This window comes from Salvelinus namaycush, chromosome 8, assembly GCF_016432855.1.
Source record: "Salvelinus namaycush isolate Seneca chromosome 8, SaNama_1.0, whole genome shotgun sequence".
Taxonomy (NCBI): Eukaryota; Metazoa; Chordata; class Actinopteri; order Salmoniformes; family Salmonidae; genus Salvelinus; species Salvelinus namaycush.
Window position 1 is genome coordinate 49,986,067 of NC_052314.1, and position 23,360 is coordinate 50,009,426.

At 43.6% G+C, this 23,360-nt stretch overlaps 1 protein-coding gene across 6 annotated transcripts in view; it reads right to left on the bottom strand.

Annotated features, from left to right (window-relative positions):
* Positions 1–23,360, bottom strand: part of LOC120052780 (catenin alpha-2-like) — a 654,154-nt gene that overhangs the window by 39,379 nt on the left and 591,415 nt on the right. For all 6 annotated transcript variants that reach the window (XM_038999899.1, XM_038999897.1, XM_038999900.1 and 3 more), the window contains 3 exons: positions 21,896–22,052; positions 20,052–20,252; positions 5,477–5,628 (listed from right to left, as the gene is read on the bottom strand). In XM_038999899.1, coding sequence (XP_038855827.1) covers positions 5,477–5,628; positions 20,052–20,252; positions 21,896–22,052 — 510 coding nt within the window. The remainder of the gene's footprint in view (positions 1–5,476; positions 5,629–20,051; positions 20,253–21,895; positions 22,053–23,360) is intronic.

Genomic DNA, 23,360 nt, shown 5'->3' on the forward strand with positions numbered 1-23,360 from the left:
AGAGAGGGGGGAGGGTAGAAAGAGATAGGGGATAGAGAGGGGGGATACAAAAGGGGTAGGAGAGAGAAAGAAGGAGAAAGTATTTGGGAGAGAAGGGAAAGGTGTGTGGGAGATGAGAAGAGAAATTGAAGAATAGTAGATGTAGGAGAGAGAGAGGAGAGAGAGAAAAAACATGACTGTTAGATCAACAGCTGCAGTGTCACACAACACAGATTTCTGATACATCAGTCCTCAGACACATCTCTATCTCCACTCTCCCTCTACTGTACTTCTCACTCACACACTTCTTCTTCAGCTTCTGTGTCCTGGGTTGAGTCTGTTCTCAGCCAGAGTCTGAGGGCAGAGAGGCCTTCCCGTCACGTGAGGGGTGGCTGGCAGGAGATGTCACACAATTAACAGCAAGTCAGATCTCCTTGTGTTGAATTATTCAGCCCCCTTTCTTTATAGGCTTTTATACGCTCAGATTTCAAGTCCCTTGCATCATTGTTTTTAAGAAGTCTCGGTGGTGGTTTACACCACGCACCATAAGAGCACTATAAAGCTCCCTGAAATAGTGGGATCAAAAGGCACAAAGGGAAAAGGGCGGGAAGGGTAAATGGCCTCAAGAGATTCCGTGATTTAGTTTTTTCTTCTTCGGTCTTCAACTTGTTGTCAACCGCTATCTCACAACGAGACAGGATGTTCAGATATTCTAGACAGGTAGGACTCAGGGACGAATTAGTTAATGTGTTCGACCAATGAAGAGCAGGGATCCCCGGGCCAATCGGGCAGTTAGCTGAGGAGAAGGGCGGGATGAGTGGCTCGGTCGCCCACCTGTCTGTCTGTTTGTCAACAACGCGTGTCTATCGTCACGGCAACACTGTAAACATAATCTATACCGTCCTCATCTCCAGACATAACAACCTCCTCAACGAGCTGAAGAGGCCACTAGTCCGAAAATAGGGTTTTATACCTGCTTCTCTCGAAAACAAACCAAATTTCTCGCAAATCCACCACACGAACATGAAGACGTCACAGTTGTGCGCCTCCACACGACACGAAGGCAGGCATGATATCAGACTCCATATACATGGGAGACGGCGCTGGAGCGTATAACGGCTGTTTAAAACTTCTTATGGCTGCAGGGGCAGTATTGAGTAGCTTGGATAAAAGGTGCCCATTTCAAACGGCCTCGTACTCAATTCTTGCTCGTACAATATGCATATTATTATTACTATTGGATAGAAAACACTCTCAAGTTTCTAAAACCGTTTGAATTATATCTGTGAGTAAAACAGAACTCATTTTGCAGCAAACTTCCTGTCAGAAAGTGAAAAATCTGAAATCGAGGCTCTGTTCCAGGGCCTGCCTATAAATGTGCTTGAAATCTATTAGTATACATGCACTTCATACGCCTTCCACTAGATGTCAATAGGCTGTGAGAGGTGAAATGGGGTTTCTAGGTATTTCTATGGTCAAAATAGAGAGCTTGGAATGACATGACCCCCGAATTCCTTTGTTCAGGAAGCGCATAAAGGTCATCAGTATTGGCTTCTGAAAAGCATTCGCTTTAGACGTCTAATATCTCCGGCTTTGATTTTATTTGATAAATGTGATAATATCATCGTAAAGTATGTTTTTTCAATATAGTTTTATCCGATTATTGAAATTTTTTCGGGAGTTTAGGCGTGTTGCGTTCTCTGCGTTTGTTTCACGAAGGAGAGCTTAGCGCCACTTGGCTAGTTTTGCTTGGTAATTCGAGAGGGAAAAAGGCCATTCTAAAACCAAACAACGATTGTTCTGGACAAAGGACCCCTTGTACAACATTCTGATGGAAGATCATCAAAAGTAGGACCCATTTATGATGTTATTTCATATATCTGTCTAACATGTTTACTATTAGTTTGCGCCCAGATTTTGGGCGCTCTCTCGCTATAACGTAAGCTGCATGTCGTACTGAAGTTATTTTTAGAATTCTAACATGGCGATTGCATTAAGAACTAGTGTATCTATCATTTCCTATACAACATGTATTTTTTAGTAAAGTTTATGAATAGTTATTTGGTCAGAATAGGTGAGTGTCAGAAATATATCCGGACATTCTGGGAAAAAGATGCTAAGTTTTCACAATGTATAACCACGGATTTCAGCTCTAAATATGCACATTTTCGAACAAACCATATATGTATTGTGTAATATGATGTTATAGGACTGTCATCTGATGAAGTTTATGAAGGTTAGTGAAATAATTAATATATTTTGCTGGTTTTGTCGCTATCGCTACTGTTGCCTTGAATCAATGTAGCTGTGTGGTTGGCTATTGTAGTAAGCTAATATAATGCTATATTGTGTTTTCGCTGTAAAACACTTAAAGAATCGGAAATATTGGCTGGATTCACAAGATGTTTGTCTTTAATTTGCTGTACACCATGTATTTTTCATAAATGTTTTATGATGAGTATTTAGGTATTTCAATTTGGTCTCTGTAATTGTTCTAGCTGCTTCGGTGCTATTTCCGATTGTAGCTGCAATGTAATGATTTATACCTCAAATATGCACATTTTTCGAACAAAACATAGATTTATTGTATAACATGTTATAAGACTGTCATCTGATGAAGTTGTTTCTTGGTTAGTTTGGTTGGTTCTTGGTTAGTTTGGTTGGTTTTGTGCATGCTACCTGTGCTGTGAAAAATGTCTGTGCTTTTTTGTATTTGGTGGTGAGCTAGCATAAATATACGTGGTGTTTTCGCTATAAAACATTTAAAAAATCGGACATGTTGGCTGGATTCACAAGATGTTTATCTTTCATTTGCTGTATTGGACTTGTTAATGTTTTGAATTTCGCGCCCTGCACTTGGACGGGCTGTTGTCATATTGAGCCCGACACCGGCCTGCAGCCATAAAAGGTTAATGAGCTCCTGACCAGTTCTGCTATTCAGTGTGTGTTTCTGTGCTGATCTGAGCTTTTTGGACATCGTGCTTTCACCATCGTTTCCTATGACCGATCGTTACTCATTGTGTATCTATTATTACCTGTTGTACTTTTCTATTATTTCTCTATTTAGGTTTTTCCTCTACATTGTTGGGAAGAGGCCATGAGTAAGCATGTCACTCTTAGTCCACACCTGTTGTGTACAAAGCATGCGATGAATACAATTGTATTTTATTTGATGGCAGCCTATTCCCTATATAGCGCACGACTTTTGACCAGAACACTATGAGCCCTGATCAAAAGTAGTGCACTATAAAAGGGAATGGGGTGCCATTTGGGATGGGGTTTGACTGCTTGTATCTCCTGCAGGTTAATTATTTCCCCTTTGTTCCCAGAAGAATGGATATGTGCTCCCTTTGTGTGTGGAAATGAGCGTGAACATTGAAGCCTTGTTTTAGTTGAATTGCGTGGCACGTTCCATTTTCTGGAGTGGACATATAGCAGATGTCTGCGGACGTGTGTACGCGTGTGTTTGAGTGTGTGTGTGTGTGTGTGTGTGTGTGTGTGTGTGTGCGTTTTTGTGTGTGTGGAATGCTATTTAATTAACCCTCTACACACACACACCCGACCATACTCAACTTCTGAAATGAACACCATGGAGAATTGCCCCCATAATCCATTGCCGTTGTAGGGTACAACGAGGCCCTGCCAGCATATTCTAAAGAAATAATTTTCTAAAGAAATCCATGTACACCAGCTTACACGGGAGCAAAAAAAACACACCACAAAAAAATCCTTCAGACGTTTCATATGAAAGGCCACACATTGCATTACGGAAGTTAGGCTACACAATGACGAGAAATCATAGATAGTCCACCAAGCCTCCAAGAGTAATTGAACTTGGAAATAGATTATGGCTGGTGGGTCGGTCTCGGCCCTTTCAAAGCCCCTGTTTTACATTATTTACCAACGTCAAATTATTTCCCCGTAATTCGATTTCTCTCGCAACTGCACTGGGAAACTTTCCAGCAGTGCAAAGTTGAACACACGAATTTGCATGGTGGTATTGGGAGAAGGGGGTGGGGGGGGGGGGGGGGGGGGGGGTGGGTATGAAAAGAGATAAAACACTACAAACAACATCTAGTAGGCCTACCATAGTGGATACAGTGTGGTGTGGCTGAGTCTACAAAATTACTTTGTAATAGGCTTTGTTGTAACATCGATACAAAAGTCTAGCCTGGAACTAGTCTTACAGTATTATGTTACAAGTAAACAAGTCTTGTCAGAGCCAGAACAGCCCATAGGGTAGCAGCCTAATTCCATTTTTTTGTAGCATCCCCCTGGACAGGAAGCTAGTCTATCTCAGGGTCTTACCCCCAATCCATGTCCGTAACGCTGAGTGCCAAGCAGAGAGGGATTGGTATGACTCAACCAGGGATTGAACCCTCATCCTTCCAATCTCAGGGTGGATACTGTAACCACAAGGCCACTGAGTTGGTCTGTTCTAACCAGCCCTAAAGTGTTATGTCATATGCATCAAAGCTGGGACCGAGAGACTGGAAAAACAGCTTCTGTCTCAAGGCCATCAGTTAAACAGCCATCACTAACACAGAGAGGCTGCAGCCTAGAAACAGACTTGAAATCATTTTCCACTTCAATAAATGGATCACTAGTCACTTTAATAATGTTTACATGTCTTGCATTACTCATCTCATATGTATATACTCTATTTTATACCATCTATTGCATCTTGCCTATGCCACTCAGTCATTTCTCATCCATATATTTATATGTACATATTCTTCATCCATTATTTAGATTTGTGTGTATTAGGTAGTTGTTGTGGAATTGTTAGATTACATGTTAGATTTTTTTACCAGGCAAGTCAGTTAAGAACAAGTTCTTATTTACAATGACAGCCTACCGGGTAATAGTGGGTTAACCGCCTTGTTTAGGCAGAACAATAGATTTTTAATTTGTCAGCTCGGGGATTCGATCCAGCAACCTTTCGGTTACCGGCCCAAACGCTAAAATCACTAGGCTACCTGCCGCCCCAGATAGTGCTGCATTGTCGGCACTAGAAGCATAACAATTCGCTACACTCGCAATAACATCTGCTAACCATGTGTATGTGACCCAAACAATTTGATTTGATTTGATTTCTTATGAACCGTGAAGTTCTTTGTAATTTAATTTCCATGTCATTTAATTTCTTACTCGCTAACATCAAATCAGGGAGATTGTTTGATCTTGGGAAAATGGACATTTTATGTGACCTCACGCAGGACACATTCTTGGAATTGGAGATTTTTGTTGTTGACAATTGATATTTCGGCAGTTATAGGTGCGAATCCTTATGTACACTAGGACATATATTGATGTCAATGAGAGAAAAAGAGTGTGTCTCAAATGGCACCCGTGTTCCTATATAGCGCACTACTTTTTATGGGCCCTGGTCAAAAGTAGTGTACTATAATGGGAATAGCCTGTGTAATTATGTACGGAGTCTGTTCCCAGCATGCTTTGAGAAGCGTGAGAGGAGGAAATGAGGAAGTGGACCCACCCTGATCATAAGAACGGCTTTCCGGATGTCACGCACACCGTCGTAGACCAGGCGGGACGCGTCGATGAACTCGTTCTCCTCGAAGGTCTGCGGGGGGTTTGTGCTCAGTGCCTCGATGGCCACCTCCACTTGTTCAGCGAAACGGGGCATGACTGGAAGAAGGGAGGGAGAGAGAGAGAGGGAAAGGGAGAGAAAAAGAGATAACAATAAGAATGGCGACCAGAACTTACTTGACTCAGGTGCACTCACTTAATTTATATTTATATTTTAGGCAACATGTCCTGCTAAAGCATGTGCCTTCCTCAGTGTGTGTGTGAGAAACAGACAGAGAGAGAGAGAGAGAGAGAGAGAGAGAGAGAGAGAGAGAGAGAGATAACGAGAGAGCGAGTGAGAAAGGGAGATAAGGATAAACAAAGGTGAAAAACAAGAGAAATGTCTGAAAAAACATCCCTCAAAAGTGTATCTTTCCCCCTGGGGGGGTCGAGCACATTGGTTTGAGAGAGGTGGAATACCGAAAGAGACGTGTGTGTGTGTGTGTGTGTGTGTGTGTGTGTGTGTGTCTATGTAAGACAATGTGTGGGTGTTCTATTCTCAAACCAAGGACACACACTCTGCGTGTCAAATACATCTTCTGAAGCGGGGGTCCCAGCCTCTGTCAATGTAGCCTCTCGAGAAAAAGACGAGATGTCACCAGAAATCTGGTACCACAGGGATGGGGCGCCCGAGTGCCCTTCGCACGCCAATTAGCCGTTTCACCTTGGCTACACTACCGGGAGAGCGGCTGTCTGTCATCTATCACCGCGTGAGTGCTAGGATGCTAATGTGCTAGCTTTGATTGGCAGCCATTCACCTATTAATCGGTCAGTGCTAGCATGCTAATGTGCTAGCTCTGGTTGACAGCCACTCAAGTTAACAGGTTGCTGATGAGGGACTGAAAAATCATTGCCAAAACAAAAGCCTGCAAAACAAAAAGTTGCGAACTCCGACAAAAACAATGGCTGGCATTTAGCGGGAATATTAGTTTGGCAAGCGTCGCCAACGGAGCATCTGTATGTTCTTTGTGCGTTCACAGGAGGAGTGTTGAATTTGAATAAACGCCAGGGCAATCGTGCCGAATATATTCATGTTGAGTGGGACAGCTACATAATCACCTTCAGACGAATCGTGATGATCTGATGCAGGCAATGTTTAAAGGTCCAATGCAGCCATTTTTATCTCAATATCAAATCCTTTCTGGATAACAATTCAGTACCTTACTGTGATGTTTTGAATTAAAATGGTCAAAAATAAACTAAAATAGCTTCTTGGCAAAGAGCAGTTTCACAAGCAATAGTTTTGCTAGGACTGTCTGGAAATGATCTGAGTGGGGATGGGAAAACGGAAAACTAGCTCTTATTGGCATAAAGGTTTGGAACTCTCTTTCCTATTGGTCTATTAACTAATTTACCACCTCGTGATGTCACCAGGCAGGCCAAAACTCCATCTCACCAAAACAGGCTTTTCAAACAGCTCTTAAACTAAAAGGTCATTATCATCATTTTCACAATTTCACAGTGTTTTTTCAACCTCATATAGTGTGGAAACATATATAAAACACAGGTAAGGCATGTTTTCGCCAGCACTGGGCCTTTAATAATTGTTTTAACGCTGTGGTTCTGCCTGAGCAATAACAGCTGAATCAATGGGTTACGGTTAAACCACCTGACAGAGAACAAACTGAGAGAACAAGACAATATTTAGGTGGACTGACACGACCTTGTTTGACCCAGTCTTGTGTTATTGAATTGAGCCACGAGTAGAGCTGGCCAGTTCCCGTTTCACTGTCAAGTGGACACTAGGGACACACGCACACGCGCACACACGCACGCACGCACTCAGACACACACACACAGTATCCAATCCGCGTAGATATTCACTCGACTTATGTCGTGCCGCCTTCACAATTTCAGATTCAGCAGCAAGCGCCTCAGTCTACAGCTTGTACTCATTATCTGTCTACACTGAGCCGTCGTCTCATTTCAGAGGAGAAAAGGGGGTCAGTACAACAAGACAAGAGGCACTCGCAAAAAACCTTCTGATGCATAAAGAAAAGAGAAAAACATGACATAATATTCTCTGAGCGGCTGTTGAAGTATATATCAAATATTCAGAGGGGCATGATGAAACAAATACAATAAGAGGGATGGATTTGGAGAGGAGGTTGAATTTGGGCTCTGGATCACTGGCGAAGAAGAAGAAGCAGCACGTCTAATGAGAATGAGGGGAGGGAGGGGGAAAAACGACAAAGATTTTATGTGCTAGTGGATATGCCCCTTAAACCCCCGACAAACACGCTGTGTGATATTATTGTCATTCTCCTCAGAGCTCTCTCTCTCCCTCTTCTCTGTTCACCGTGAAGTGACGGAAATCAATTAGAAGCTTAAGCCAGAAAGGTAAATCCGAAAAAAAATACACATAAACGTATTAAAAACACTGGGGCTGGTTATTATACACCAAACATAAAAGGTGCTACAAAAACAGTTTTCCTTTTTTTTCTCTAAAATTAATCTTTTTTTTAATTCAGTTTAATCCACTTACTGGATTAGCGTAAAATAGGCTATTGGGAAAATTTGTGCAGGGCTAGGGTTTTTAAATAGAAATAGTTAAATGTTCTCCGAGACGCTTAATGAGGAAAGTTGCTGATGGTAAAGGAGCAATTTCACTCATTCCGGTTGAGAAATGATAAAGGGAATTAAACGTGACCGCGTTGGAATGGATTTGTTTTTCTCCCCCCTTCCCAAGCCCGACTATAAATCAAGAGAGAAGTCATGAAAGTACAATGAACGAAGTGAATGCTTAAATATTCGGTGAAAGTGCTTAGTGGAATCAAAGTGGCAGAACGCAACAGGCAGCCAACAAAGACATCCTCAAGGCCCAAGATCACACGAGGACAGCTCTGCTCGCGTCGTGACATAATAGACTCCTCATAGGAAGAAGAAAAACACTTCCGACTTCCGCACAAACAAACCAAAAAGGCCGTCAATCGCAGAGAGCCATTAACCTTCAAACCCGGAGCCGTCGCTGTGATTTGTGTTTCCGCCTTATGGAAGGGAGGGAGGGAGGGAACAGAGGGAGAAAACGGAGTGAGGGAGGGAGCGCATTGCCAAGTCTGACCGGAAGTATCTCCAGCCTCAACCCCCCCCCCCCCGTTCTCTCCCCATCACAAACACGCACGCACGCACGCAAGTACACGCCCGCACACACACACTTCTTTTTGATTTAGCTGCTGCTGAGACTTCTGCCTACGAGTCTCTCTCTGGGCGATCTAGTTTGCCCCAACCTCAGCTAAACTGTCTCACCTCGCTGTACATCCTATACTGCTGATTCTTACTCCAATACACTAGTCAGCTTTTTATTCTATACCACCCACCCACTGCTGCTGAAGAAGCTTCTCCCCACCTTTCTCTCTCTCGTTCTCACTCTTCTCTCCTCTCTTCCCTTCTCTTTCCCTCCCTCTCTAACCCGCTCTCTCCTCTCCCCTCCCCACCTCTCCTCTGCTCTCCTCTCTTCTCTCCTCCCTCCTCCCCACCTCTCCTCTGCTCTCCTCTGGCTAGCCATCTGTGTCTCATTTATACTAAAATCCCCCTTTCCCATCATCATAACAACTGATGGAACTGAGAGAGAAAGAGTGACTCATTTCAAGCCACTGCCTATGTAGCGTGGGAAACACCTGGGCAGGGTGATGCAACGTGGTGGCCATTTTGGAGCTTGTGTACTGCGAATTGGCACTCACAGCTGACAGGATTCTTGACTTAGCTGACAGGATTCTTGACTTAGCTATCACACTCTCCAGTCCTCTCCACAGTAATGTCATTCCATCAGTTGCTTTTGGTTGGAAAAAACAGTGAATGTAACCTGTGTTAGAGCTGACATAGGCCTATCTGCCATTCAATACATTATTACATGACTTTTAGTGTGTGTGTAATTACTCTCCCATATTCTAGACATACATTGAGAAAATCCAATTTCCATAAATTCCCTGGTATTCCACCGAAATCGAAGTTGGAGGACTCCTAGAATCTGCATGGAAGTAGCAGGAAATCTGGAATTATTCAACCAAGATTTCTGGAGAACCAGGGAATTTATTACATTTGAGTCATTTAGTAGATTCTTTGATCCAGAGCAATTAGGGTTAAGTGCCTTGGTTAAGGGCACATCGGCAGACTTTTCACCTAGTTGGCTCGGGGATTCGAACCAGCGACCTTTCAGTTATTGGCACAACGCTGTTAAACACTAGGCCATATATCAGCTTTATATCTACCTTCTCTGGGCAAAATCTTAATGATCAAGTTAAAAAAAAATCTGATTCAAAAATAACATTTGTTTAAATGCAGGTGGGGAGAGAGAGAGAGAGAGAGAGAGAGAGAGCAGACAGAAAGATAGGAGAGAGAAGAGGGCGAGAGAGAGAGAGATAACCCCTTTCCCATGAGGCTATTGATTTAACCCCCCTCCTTCAAGGACAAGCCTCAATCCCCAGGTCTGTGTGTGTAAAGTAGAATGTCTGTCAGGAATCTATGGCTCAGCTTAACGGAGTTGAGCAGTCTGCTTGTGTGTGTGTGCGTGTGCGTGTGCGCGCGCGCATGCGTGCGTGTGTTTGCGCATGGTGCGGCATGTGTGTGTGCCCAGCCCGACTGCCTGTACTACCCCAAACTATGAATATAACTGGGTTCACTGTTGAGGAAGACACAGGGCCAATAAGTGACAGGGTTCAAAGGTGAGACACTTGTGATAAGCAGAGCGGGTTAGACAGCTTGACCATTTGACGCCTGTCACAGGGGAGGTGAGTGACAGCTTCTAGCATTGAGTTAATAGCGCACAGAGATGCATAGGCACAAAGGCACACACAAACACATACGCAAGAAGGCGCACAGGCAAGCATGAATATGCAGACGCACGCAGACACATCTAGACTTGGCTTCCTCTCTGGAGGATCTCAGCCAGACAGGTCAGAAGCTGATGGACAAACTCTAACTAGCTGGTAGTCCTACAACAAACACACACACCACACGAACACACACACATACGCAGGCACACACAGACACACACACATACACACACACACCTGGCTTTAGTTTACATAAATTGCAACAGCAGTCCAGGACGCCACCTGTTCAGTCCTCTGCCACTGACTCTACCCTCTCCTCTCTCTCTCTCCTCCATTTTTCATCAGTTTTTCTTTTCCCCCTCCACCTCCACGTCTCACTATCTCTCCGCCAGCTTTCAGGAGGCACCAATTTAGCCTCTGACAGAGCAGGCCCAAGGCCAAAACAGGCCACAGTGCCACCTACAGTGGAGATTAGTCCACTTTAGATGTAGCTGGAAGAATAGATGTAGGCGGAAGGTATTATCTGTGGTCCAACCCTAGCCTCGTACTAGCACACTGATCTTGTGAGGTTATACAGTCGTGGCCAAAAGTTTTGAGAATGACACAAATATTAATTTCCACAAAGTTTGCTTCTTCAGTTTCATTAGATATTTTGGTCAGATGTTACTATGGAATACTGAAGTATAATTACAAGCATTTCATAAGTGTCAAAGGCTTTTATTGACAATCACATGAATTTGATGCAAAGAGTCAATATTTGCAGTGTTGACCCTTCTTTTTCAAGACCTCTGCAATCTGCCCTGGCATACTGCCAATTAACTTCTGGGCCACATCCTGACTGATGGCAGCCCATTCCTGCATAATCAATGCTTGGAGTTTGTCAGAATTTGTGGGTTTTTGTTTGTCCACACGCCTCTTGAGGATTGACAACAAGTTCTCAATGGGATTTAGGTCTGGGGAGTTTCCTGGCCATGGACCCAAAATATTGATGTTTTGTTCCCAGAGCCACTTAGTTATCACTTTTGCCTTATGGCAAGGTGCTCCATCATGCTGGAAAAGGCATTGTTCGTCACCAAACTGTTCCTGGATGGTTGGGAGAAGTTGCTCTCGGAGGAAGTGTTGGTACCATTCTTTATACATGGGTGTGTCCTTAGGCAAAATTGTGAGTGAGCCCACTCCATTGGCTGAGAAGCAACCCCACACATGAATAGTCTCAGGATGCTTTACTGTTGGCATGACACAGGACTGATGGTAGCGCTCACCTTGTCTTCTCCGGATAAGCTTTTTTCCGGATGCCCCAAACAATCGGAAAGGGGATTCATCAGAGAAAATGACTTTACCCCAGTCCTCAGCAGACCAATCCCTGTACCTTTTGCAGAATATCAGTCTGTTCCTGTTATTTTTCTTGGAGAGAAGTGGCTACTTTGCTGCCACTACAAAAGTCTTCGCCTCACTGTGCGTGCAGATGCACTCACACCTGCCTGCTGCCATTCCTGAGCAAGCTCTGTACTGGTGGTGCCCCAATCCCGCAGTTGAATCAACTTTAGGAGCCGGTCCTGGCGCTTGCTGGACTTTCTTGGGCGCCCTGAAGCCTTCTTCACAACAATTGAACCGCTCTCCTTGAAGTTCTTGATGATCCGATAAATGGTTGATTTAGGTGCAATCTTACTGGCAGCAATATCCTTGCCTGTGAAGCCCTTTTTGTGCAAAGCAATGATGACGGCACGTGTTTCCTTGCAGGTAACCATGATTGACAGAGGAAGAACAATGATTCCAAGTACCACTCTCCTTTTGAAGCTTCCAGTCTGTTATTCGAACTCAATCAGCATGACAGAGTGATCTCCAGCCTTGTCCTCGTCACCACTCACACCTGTGTTAACGAGAGAATCACTGACATGATGTCAGCTGGTCCTTTTGTGGCAGGGCTGAAATGCAGTGGAAATGTTTTTGGGGGATTCAGTTCATTTGCATGGCAAAGAGGGACTTTGCAATTAATTGCAATTCATCTGATCACTCTTCATAACATTCTGGAGTATATGCAAATTTCCATCATACAAACTGAGGCAGCAGACTTTGTGAAAATTAATATTTGTGTCATTCTCAAAACTTTTGGCCACGACTATATAAACATGTTTCACCATTTATGCAAGCTCATGAGATCAGTGCGGTAGCACAGGGCTAGTCCACCCCTAGAGATGTATCAAACCTGACCCCATTCATCCTTCCTCACCCTGGCAGCCCCATCCCTCCATCATTCCTCTCCTCCACTTTCTCATTACAAGTCATTTACCAGGGTGGGAAATCCATTGTTGCTCTGGTTATTTCCCCTCTGCCGGGATAATGAAAGAGACAATCAGCGTTACTCGAGTGCCTCTCGCCGCCGAGGCAATAAGTCACAAACAAGCATTAAACAAGTCACACATGGTGCCATCGGTGCCAGCTGTGCTAGGCTAGGATTGCCCTGTTGTTTACACACACAGAACAGAGGAATCTATAGCCTGGCTTCCTGGACAAAGATTAAGCCTAGTCTTGGAAATTGTTCTTTGGAGATTCACCATAAAAAGTGGATTTTAGTCGAGGACGAGGATTTATCTGGAATGGACTGTGTGCCCAGCCCAACTGTCTGTACTACCTACCCCGAGCAATACATCTGACTGGGTTCATTGTTAAGGAAGAGGGGGGTGGGGGTGAGTGACAGAGTCTGGCGTTGAGTGGTGAGCACACATTAATAGGCTTGCACGAATACGAATACACATGCACACACACACACACACACACACACACACACACACACACACACACACACACACACACACACACACACACACACACACACACACACACACACACACACACACACACACACACACACACACACATAAACGCTTGCGCATGCCTCTCTGATGGACACTCTAACTAGATGGCAGTCCTACAGCACACCCCAGAGTCCTGGCTGCAGTTTACACAGGCAATAGCAGTCCAGGACACCACCTGTTCACACCTCCGCCTCTGACTCCACCCTCTCCTCTCTCTCTCTCCTCTCATCCAATTGTCATCTGTTTTGCTCTCCCCCCCCTCCACCTCCACGTCTCACTATCTCTTCGCCAGCTTTCAGGAGACACCAATTTAGCCTCTGACAGAGCAGGCCCCAGGCCAAAACATGCCACAGTGGCACCTAAAGGTGAGATTAGTCTGTTGTCGTGTCTGTGTGTTCCCTCCATGTTGAAGTCACACACTGCAGTGGACGTGTACTGTCAGGTGGACAGGGCCTTCCAATGACAGCAGGCTTGCGTCCCAAATAGCTTTACGTCCCTATTCACTTCATAACGAACTACTTTGTCAAAAGTAATGCACTTCATAGGAACATGTTACTATTTGGGATGCATTCCTGGTGTTGCAGTGGAACAGGGGAAAGGGGATACCTGGTCAGTTGCGCAACTGAATGCATTCAACCGAAATATGTCTTCAGCATTTAACCCAACCCCTCTGAATCAGAGAGGTGCGGGGGGCTTCCTTAATCAGCCCCCCAGAGAGCAGTTGTTGTTGGGGGTTAACTGCCTTGCTCAAGGGCAGAACGGCATATTTCTTCGCCTTGCCGGCTCGGGGATCTTGCTACTTTCGGTTAGTGGCCCAAAGCTTGACGACTCCATACGTGGCGGGTTCTATTTCCTTGTATGTTTTTAGACAGGGAGTGAGATCCTTTGAAATCAGGAAATGAACACGAATAGTTTGAGTCAACGTGCTAAGCCCGGATTGATTAAATCACGATACACTGCAGAGTAGCAACTGTGCAATTAGATTGCTTACACTTATACACTTTTAAGGATAGCGGGTCAAACATTGATTTATTCTTAGCCTTGAAAGTAAAAATATGAAGAAAAGGCTACAAATAAGAGTAAACAAATAGATGTAGGCGGAAGGTATTATCGGTGGTCCGACCCTAGCCTCGTACTAGCACACTGATCTTGCGAGGTTACATAAACATGTTTCACTATTTATGCAAGCTCATGAGATCAGTGCGGTAGCACAGGGCTAGTCCACCCCTAGAGATGTATCAAACCTGACCCCATTCATCCTTCCTCACCCTGGCAGCCCCATCCCTCCATCATTCCTCTCCTCCATCTTTCTCATTACAAGTCATTTACCAGGGTGGGAAATCCATTGTTGCTCTGGTTATTTCCCCTCTGCCGGGATAATGAAAGAGACAATCAGCGTTACTCGAGTGCCTCTCGCCGCAGAGGCGATAAGTCATAAACAAGCATTAAACAAGTCGCACGCGGTGCCATCGGGCCAGCTGTGCTAGGCTAGGCTAGCCCTGTTGTTTACACACATAAAACAGAGGAATCTATGGCCAGGCTTCCTGGACAAAGATTAAGCCTAGTCCTGGAATAGAAATCATGGTCTATGGAGAGTCACAATTGAAAGTACCATTTAATCCAGGACTAGGCTTAATCTTTGTCCAGGAAGCCTGGCCATTGGGCCTACCTTATGAATGTGACTATGGAACTGTTGATAGGTGGCATATTCACTAGACCAGGGTCGGTTGGTGTCAGTTCTATGTCAACTCAGTTCAACTGGAAACTGAGTTTGTGAATGTTTATTCTAATCATTTCAATACATTCTCAGTTAACTCCACGGTGTTGACTAGATTCAAATGAATCGTCCATGTTGAATTCATCGACACTACATCAGATGTCACGATCGTTTGAAGCATACTCGGGACCAACGTGCAGCGTGATCTGGGTTCCACATCTTTATTTAGTGAAACGCACAAAACAATAAAGCAAGAACAAAACAAACAACGAAACGTGACTACAGAGGTGCTACGTGCACTAACTCAAACAGTATTCCATAAAACACAGGTGGAAAAAATTCTACTTAAATATGATCCCCAATTAGAGACAACGATAGCCAGCTGCCTCTAATTGGGAATCATACCAAACACCAACGTAGAAAAACTAAACTAGAACCCCACATAGAAAATAATAACTAGAAAACCCCCCAGTCACGCCCTGACCTACTCCACCATAGAAAAGAAGGACTCTCTATGGTCAGGACGTGACAACAGAACAGTACAGTGCTGCACAGTAGAGCCTTGTATCAGTGTATAAGCATCACATTGCAAAAAGATATGAATCATTGTTATTGATGCGTAAATCAAGACATTGCATTCAAGTAAAGTAGTACAGTACAGTAAGTAAAGTAGTACAGTACAGTAAGTAAAGTAGTACAGTGCAGTAAGTACAGTAGTACAGTAGGTAAAGTAGTACAGTACACTAAGTAATGTAATACAGTAAGTAAGTAAGTAAGTAAAGTAGTACAATACAGTAAGTAAAGTAGTACAGTACAGTACATTACAGTAAGTCAAGTATTACAGTGCAGTAAGTAAAGTAGTACAGTACAGTAAGTAAGTAGTACAGTACAGCACAGTAAGTAAAGTAATGCAGTACAGTAAGTAAAGTAGTACAGTACAGTAAGTAAAGTAGTATAGTACAGTAAGTAAAGTAGTACAGTACAGCACAGTAAGTAAAGTAGTACAGTACAGTAAGTAAAGTAGTATAGTACAGTAAGTAAAGTAGTACAGTACAGTAAGTAAAGTAGTATAGTACAGTAAGTAAAGTAGAACAGTACAGTAAGTAAAGTAGTACAGTACAGTAAGTAAAGTAGTACAGTACAGTAAGTAAAGTAGTACAGTAAAGTTCAGTACAGTGAAGAGCACATGGTCACATCTCCGGCCAACAGGATTCGTACCTGTCTGGGAGATACTATACTGTACCACCATGCCCCACAAAGTCACTTTGGGGGCTGCCTAAAAAAAGACAGTGGATGAATAATGATATGAATTCATAAAGATGTGTTCTCCCCTTATCAGAGGTTATTACAGGCTAATGAGAGTCAAACCACACTCGTGTCGGAGCCACTCTTTCCCTGTCCCCCTCCTGCCCTCAGTGAAATGAATATAAACTGCCTGCCTCGCTCCTTTTTTTCAGGAAGAGAAAAAAAGAGCAAGGAAAAAAACATGGTAATGTCGAGTTTTGAACTGTTCAAACCCGTTAGCTAGCTAACGCCCGCTCAGTCAAAGGAGGAGACGTGTCGCACATTAACCTTCATGGGGTTTGGTTGCGGTTGCATGCTCGATTGATGCTGCTAATTGAAATGTAGAAGGCGAGGGGGGGTTGAGACTGACTCTGACCGGGGTCTTATTCGTCTTAACTATATTTCTCTTTGATGGAGAGCTGTTTTGTTGCTTGTTCCTCCCCTCCTTGTGTTTTAGTGGCGGTGGTGTTTGTTAAAAGCCGCCATGCGCATCTGATCTGCACCATAAAGCACCTCTATTGATCCCTGGTGAACTGTATCTATCCCCCTCTCTCTATCCTTCTCTCCATCCTCCTCTCCCCTCTCTTCATCGTCCTCTCCCCATTCTCTTCTCTCCCTCCTCTCCCTCTCTCCATCCACCTCTCCCCTCTCTCCATCCTCTCCCTTTCTCCTTCTCTTCCTCCCCTCCCTACATTTCAGCAGAACGTACAGTACCAGTCAAAAGTTTGGACACACCTACTCATTCAAGGGTTTTTCTTTATTTTTTTAATATTTTCTACATTGTAGAATAATAGTGATGACATCAAAACTATGAAATAGCACATGTAGAATCATGTACTGTAGTAACCAAAAAAGTATTAAACAAATCAAAATATATTTTTATATTGAAGGTTCTTCAAAGTGGGCACCCTCTGCCTTGATGACAGCTTTGTACAGAGCAGAATGTACACATGAGGGAAAATACATAACTGTATATATACTGTATGTTCCCATTTTTTACACGGCATCAATCAACTAGACACAAAACATCTATAGCTGTGAGTGTAGGCCAGTATCAGTCCTGCTGTGTATGAAAAACTGTATTAAACAGTTTGATTGGCTGGCTTAGTCATAGCCCATGTTTCCATGGTGTCTACTAGTACCTTTTTTCATTCCTCTTCAAAAGGGCTGACCCCATTTAGTCGACTGGACGATTGTTTGGTCGATAGGCTGTTGGTCGACTGAGATTTTTTTAGTTGAGCAGGGGCAAATATATTTGAAAACATTTAGGCCACATGCGACATCCATCGCGGAGGTCGCAGGGATGGCACACCAGTATCACCAGTAGTACATTTACCGTTAACTACCATCATTTCTTATCTCCAATGTTTTCCGATCATTTCTGTTAATGCAATCAATATATCATTATTCACACTCTTACCCTTGTCATTGTAGGAGTGGACACGTTGTTTCCAGAGCGTATACAAGTTTTGATTTATTTCCTTCCATTTTGTTTGGAGCGCTCCTGTCAATCTTGAGTAAGGACACATTACGCATAGAAGTAGGCTTAGGCTACCTGGCCTGCGCGCAAATGTAGGCTTATAAATGTGCCCATTTTGGGATCTATTTGATACTATTTCCGATTGTCTTAACTCACCATCCCTGTGGAGCTTCTCAAAGTAATTTTCTCTTTGCCTCAAACAACAAGTATACAAAGTCTATTTTGACATCCAATGAGAATGACAATAGTTCCTCAACGTAGCCTATTTGAAAAATATTTCTAGCTCTCTCCCTTTCGATAACAACTCAGCATCAAAGGGGGGAAGATATTTCAAGCTCTGAGCCGGTGGAAACATCATAAAAAAAGGCCTACCTGATTACTTGCGCAAATAGCCCACAGCTGTGTCTGTCTCTCCAGAGCTCACTGGTGCTGGAAACTCTGAGGGCCCAGAATATTTTATAGAATGTTGCAAGTTTGCTAGCATCCAGCTTTGGCCCTTACTGAGTTAATAGTTGATACAATGTTTCAAGTTCCTTGCAGACAGGCCATGCATAGCCAATGTGACTTGAAATATATTTATGTTTCTCAGGATATTTTCTACCTGCAGGCTGCAATGTTTTTATTTGTTGGCTTTATGTAGGCTATTTTTACATATCGGCAATGACAATAGATGTTACTTCTAGATGTGTTAAATTTTCATTTAGATAGAATTTTGATTAAAGCATCAGACAAGCACAGTAGCCTACCTATAGTTGAGTTTATTCAGACATAGGGTGTGTCTATATATGGAAAAATACACTTACAAAATGTAGACCAATCGATTGGTCGAAAGAACAGACGACTCTCCGTTGACCAAGATTTCTTTTAGTCGGGGACAGCCCTACTCTTCTTTTTTTCCATGAGCATGGCGTTATTTCTATTTCAGTCTGTTGGATGACTGTCATTCATATTCCATTCACCCAGTTCAATCTAACATTGATAGATTTAGGCAACTACACATGGACAGACAGTGACACGTTCAATACCGCCTTGCGCACTCTTGGCTGCATCTAGCTTATCTAGGGTGTAATGATTAGTCCAACAGTTGCAAACGAGAGTTTCTATTGGACTAATTCTGGTATTTTTATCCCTGTTTCGTTTGCTTCCGTTTAAGAAACGTTTTTCAACAGAATCGGCAGAATGAATACACCCCTGATCACGCATAAACACAGTTCACTTTCATAGCAGCCAAGTTGTATTCCTTCTCACCTCTATGCACTCTCCTCCTCTCACCTTTTCCTTTCGCTTGTGGACTTTAATGAACAACACATAAGCTGTATGTGACCAGGCGAAAAAAACTTTCCAAGCCAAACCGCAACACACAGCCTACATAATTGTCCCCATATTAGCTGTCTTATCAACATAACTAATATAACTAATGTGTTAGTAAACCTGCTACAATCATGCAGTAACGTTACAGTGTATAGTTAGTAAGCAGTTACACCGGAGGCCCCGGTGGCAATAAATTCATAAAACCAAAAGCTTACCTGGACTTGGAAGAGTTCCAGTGCTGTGTTGGATAGTCATAGCCACATAGCTAACATAGCATCCCTCTGTTTGAGTCGGGTGTTGAGTGACTAAACTAGCTAGCTGCATTTGCTAGCTAAGTAAGTGAAAAAAAATGACGAAATCTCTCTCTCTCTCGCTCTCTCTTTCTCTCTCTCTTCTCCTTCATTTTTGAAGAAATTAATTTGTTGAAAACTGTTCAACTATTGTCTTTCTCTCTCTAGTAGTCAACTACTCACCACATTTTATACACTGCAGTGCTAGCTATCTGTAGCTTAGGCTTTCTGTACTAGATTTATTCTCTGATCCTTTGATTAGGTGGACAACATGTCAGTTCATGCCGCAAGAGTTCTGATAGGTTGGAGGACGTCCTCCGGAAATTGTCATAATTACTGTGTAAGTCTATGGAAGGAGGTGAGAACCAAGAGCCTCCTAGGTTTTGAATTGAAGTCACTGTACCAAGAAGAGGACGGAAGCTACTGTAGCTGTCCTCCGGCTACACCATGGTGCTACCCTACAGAGTGCTGTTGAGGTTACTTTAGACCTTCATTGCGAAACAGTGTGTTTTAATAAATTATTTGAAGACGTAAATATATTTACTACAGTTCTATCTAAAAATGATAACTTTTTAAATGTTTTACAATTTTAATTGAGAAGAAATTCACTGAGGAGGATGGTCCTCCCCTTCCTCCTCTGAGGAACCATCACTGGTGTATTTATGTGTTTGTGGGGTTAGGGTTAGTGTGTGTGTGTGTGTGTGTGTGTGTGTGTGTGTGTATGTGTGTGTGTGTGTGTGTGTGTGTGTGTGTGTGTGTGTGTGTGTGTGTGTGTGTGTGTGTGTGTGTGTGTACACATTACGACCAACTCACCGGTCTCAGACAGCAGCTTGATAGACTCCAGAACGCGCTCGGTGTAAACGCCTGGCTCGTAGTTCTCCATCTCCGCGTTGATGATATGAACGACGCGGGCCGCCCGGCCCCTGATGGCGCCCGCCGTGCGGTCCAGGGTGTCCACGTCACCCTCCTGCAGGGCGATCACGCACTTGTTCACGTCCTCCAGAATGTGGTTTTCTGTGGGGTAGAGATAAAGGGAGGCATGGTGTTCATTAGGCACAAACATGCTTCATGGCATAGCTTAGTAACTTGAGGGACAACTGCTGCTTGATAAAAAAGAGAAAGCCCAGATATCCCTAAAACTCATTGCACAATCATTCTAACCCGTTCATTCATTGACATTATAGACAGTTGCAGAATGAGGTGGTAGTCTTTCAAAATATTCTACCACAGCGTTTCCCAAACTCGGTCCTCGGGACCCCAAGTGGGGCACGTTTCGTTTTTTCCCCTAACGCTACACAGCTGATTCAAATGATCAAAGCTGGATTATTAGTCGATTATTGGGGCAAAAACCATAAACTGTACCCCTTGGAGTTCCGTGGAACGTGTTTTGGAAACAATGCTCCCATAACGGTCACCTACACTGTGTGTGAACGTGTATGCCCATGTGTGTATGTGCTTACACGTCTGTGTGCATGCTCGCATGTGTGTGTGTGTCCTCTTTTGAAAAGCGAATCTTTTTGAACAACTTATCTTTGTCACCTCTGTGACCCAGACTACTGTAGCATTATTAACAAGCTCCATCAGAGGAACACAGCAAGTGGGTGACCCCACCGCCACGAGGGTGTTGCTCAGATGAAAGGACTAAGCATGCATCCCAAATGGAACGAACTAACTAACGAACGAACGAAAGAACGAACGAACGAACGAACGAACGAACGAACGAACGAACGAACGAACGAAAGAACGAACGAACGAACGAACGAACGAACGAACGAACGAACGAACGAACGAACGAACGAACGAACGAACGAACGAACGCACTCACTCACTCACTCACTCACTCACTCACTCACTCACTCACTCACTCACTCACTCACTCCCTCACTCACTCGAGAAAGCATGTTTTTTGTCCTGGAACTGCGTCAATAGCCACTTACCCATTATGGCATACAAAGCTTAAATCCCGTAAAAGGAGAGAATATTCTGTTCAACCGTTGTATTTCCTAATGACTAAATCACTTAATTATCATGGTCATCTGTATTAAATATATCACAGTCATCATCATTAGAAGCCATATAGGTATCTACAAGAAAGCTTTCTCCTTTCTCTAAATGGAAGCAGAAACTATGTTGGATAAATGCGTCTTTCAGTGGAAAAACACCTTACTTACCTATACATTGCACAAACACACTGACTCTACATTATCTCGGGCTGTATGTATCAAGCGTCTCAGAGGAGGAGCGCTGACCCAGGATCAGGCCCCCCCTGTCCATGTAATCTTTTTCATTTGAAACGAAAAAGGTAAAACTGATTCTTAATCAGCACTCCTAATCTGAGACATTTGATACATACGTCCCCAGGTGTCAAGAACTGTTATACAATAAACAGTTAGAATCCGAGAGACGATATGTTGGTGGCAGTGGAGGCTGGTGGGAGAAGCTATAGGAGGACGGCTAATTGTTACGGCTGTACTGGAATTATTGGAACAGTTTATTCCATTCCAGCCATTACAATCTGCCTGTCTTCCTATAGCTCCTCCCACCAGCCTCCTCTTGTTGGTGAGAGCTCAGTTGCAACTAGTATTAGTGTTAAAAAGCACTTAATTTTAACTGTGTACAACATTGTCAATATCTTCTAATCTTTCCCGATTCCATACCTGACACGGACAGGAAGTCATCCACGGAAGTGATATCATCGACGGCCTCAGTGAGGATGCGCACCTGCTTCTCCCATTGGTCCTTGAACACGTCCATGTTGTCCTGGGCAACCTTGCTCTGGGGCCGAGCAGCCAGGGTGAGGGCCGCGTTGATCACCTGGGAGGTAGAGAGTGAAGGTTGAGAGAAAAGGTGTTTATGTGTGTGTGTGTGTGTGTGTGTGTGTGTGTGTGTGTGTGTGTGTGTGTGTGTGTGTGTGTGTGTGTGTGTGTGTGTGTGTGTGTGTGTGTAGGACCACCTAAGTCAAGGGGGATCTCCAAATCCAGTCCTGGAGTGCTTACAATACAGGCCATGCAGGGTTTTATTCTAGCCCAGCACTAACACATCTAATGAAGATAATCATATAATCGTTCTCCTTTCCAGACTGAAGACCATGTTAAGTGGAATCATGTGTTTTCTTATGTTGTTGCTGGGCTGGAATATAACCGGGTGGCTTTCCAAGACTTCTGACTTCAAACCCCTGACCTAGACTAAAATAGTGATGTGGCTTCTAAGGACACTCTGCATGACTAGCCATGACCACGACTGTACTTCAATGATGAACTTCCTTGCTATATACATTAAGACTAATTAATAAGTAAGAAGCCTTGCATGAGCATTGGTACACCCGCTAGATAGAGTAGAGGGTGTGAAATGGACCGCATCAGCGGTACAGTAGGCTATAGCACAGTCTAGATCCCTTTCTGCAGTCAATTTCCTTAAGAACATTAAAGGGATAGTTCACCCAAATTGAAAATGGCATTAATGTCATTAGCCATTGTGCAGTCTATAGTCTACAGACAAGGTAAGACTTTGGTTTTGGGTATGTCATTTTGTGTTGGGTGAACTATCCCTTTAAGGGAGGGGGTTCTCTGGGTACATTTCCAGCAGATTGAACAGCAGGATCGTTTGGAAAACTGGATGTCTTCATAGGAGAAGAAACATTGTTATTCCCAGGAATGAGAACTAATGATCTAACAGATAGACAATGTTTCAGTACTGCATGTGTCCATTACATGGATAATATCCAGTTAATATATTCATATTTATTCAACAACGAATGGTAAAGCAATAGGCAGCGTGCCATTACTGATGTAGGCTTGTATGACTTAACCAATCAAGAAAATATATTTTTATTTGGTATATTTCAGTAATTTAGCAGATGCCCTTATCCAGAGAAACCATCTTAAGATGAGACAACCAAAATTTCCCCCACCGCCCCCACAATTTTACCCCCATTTTTCTCCCCGATTTCAATCTTGTCTCATGGCTGCCAAAGGGCTCGGGAGAGGCAAAGGGGGAGTCATGCATCCTCCAAAACATGACCCGCCTAACCGCGCTCCTTAACACCCACCCGCACCAATGTGTCGGAGGAAACACCGTTCAACTGGCGACCGGAGTCAGCCTGCAGGCACCTGGCCCAACACA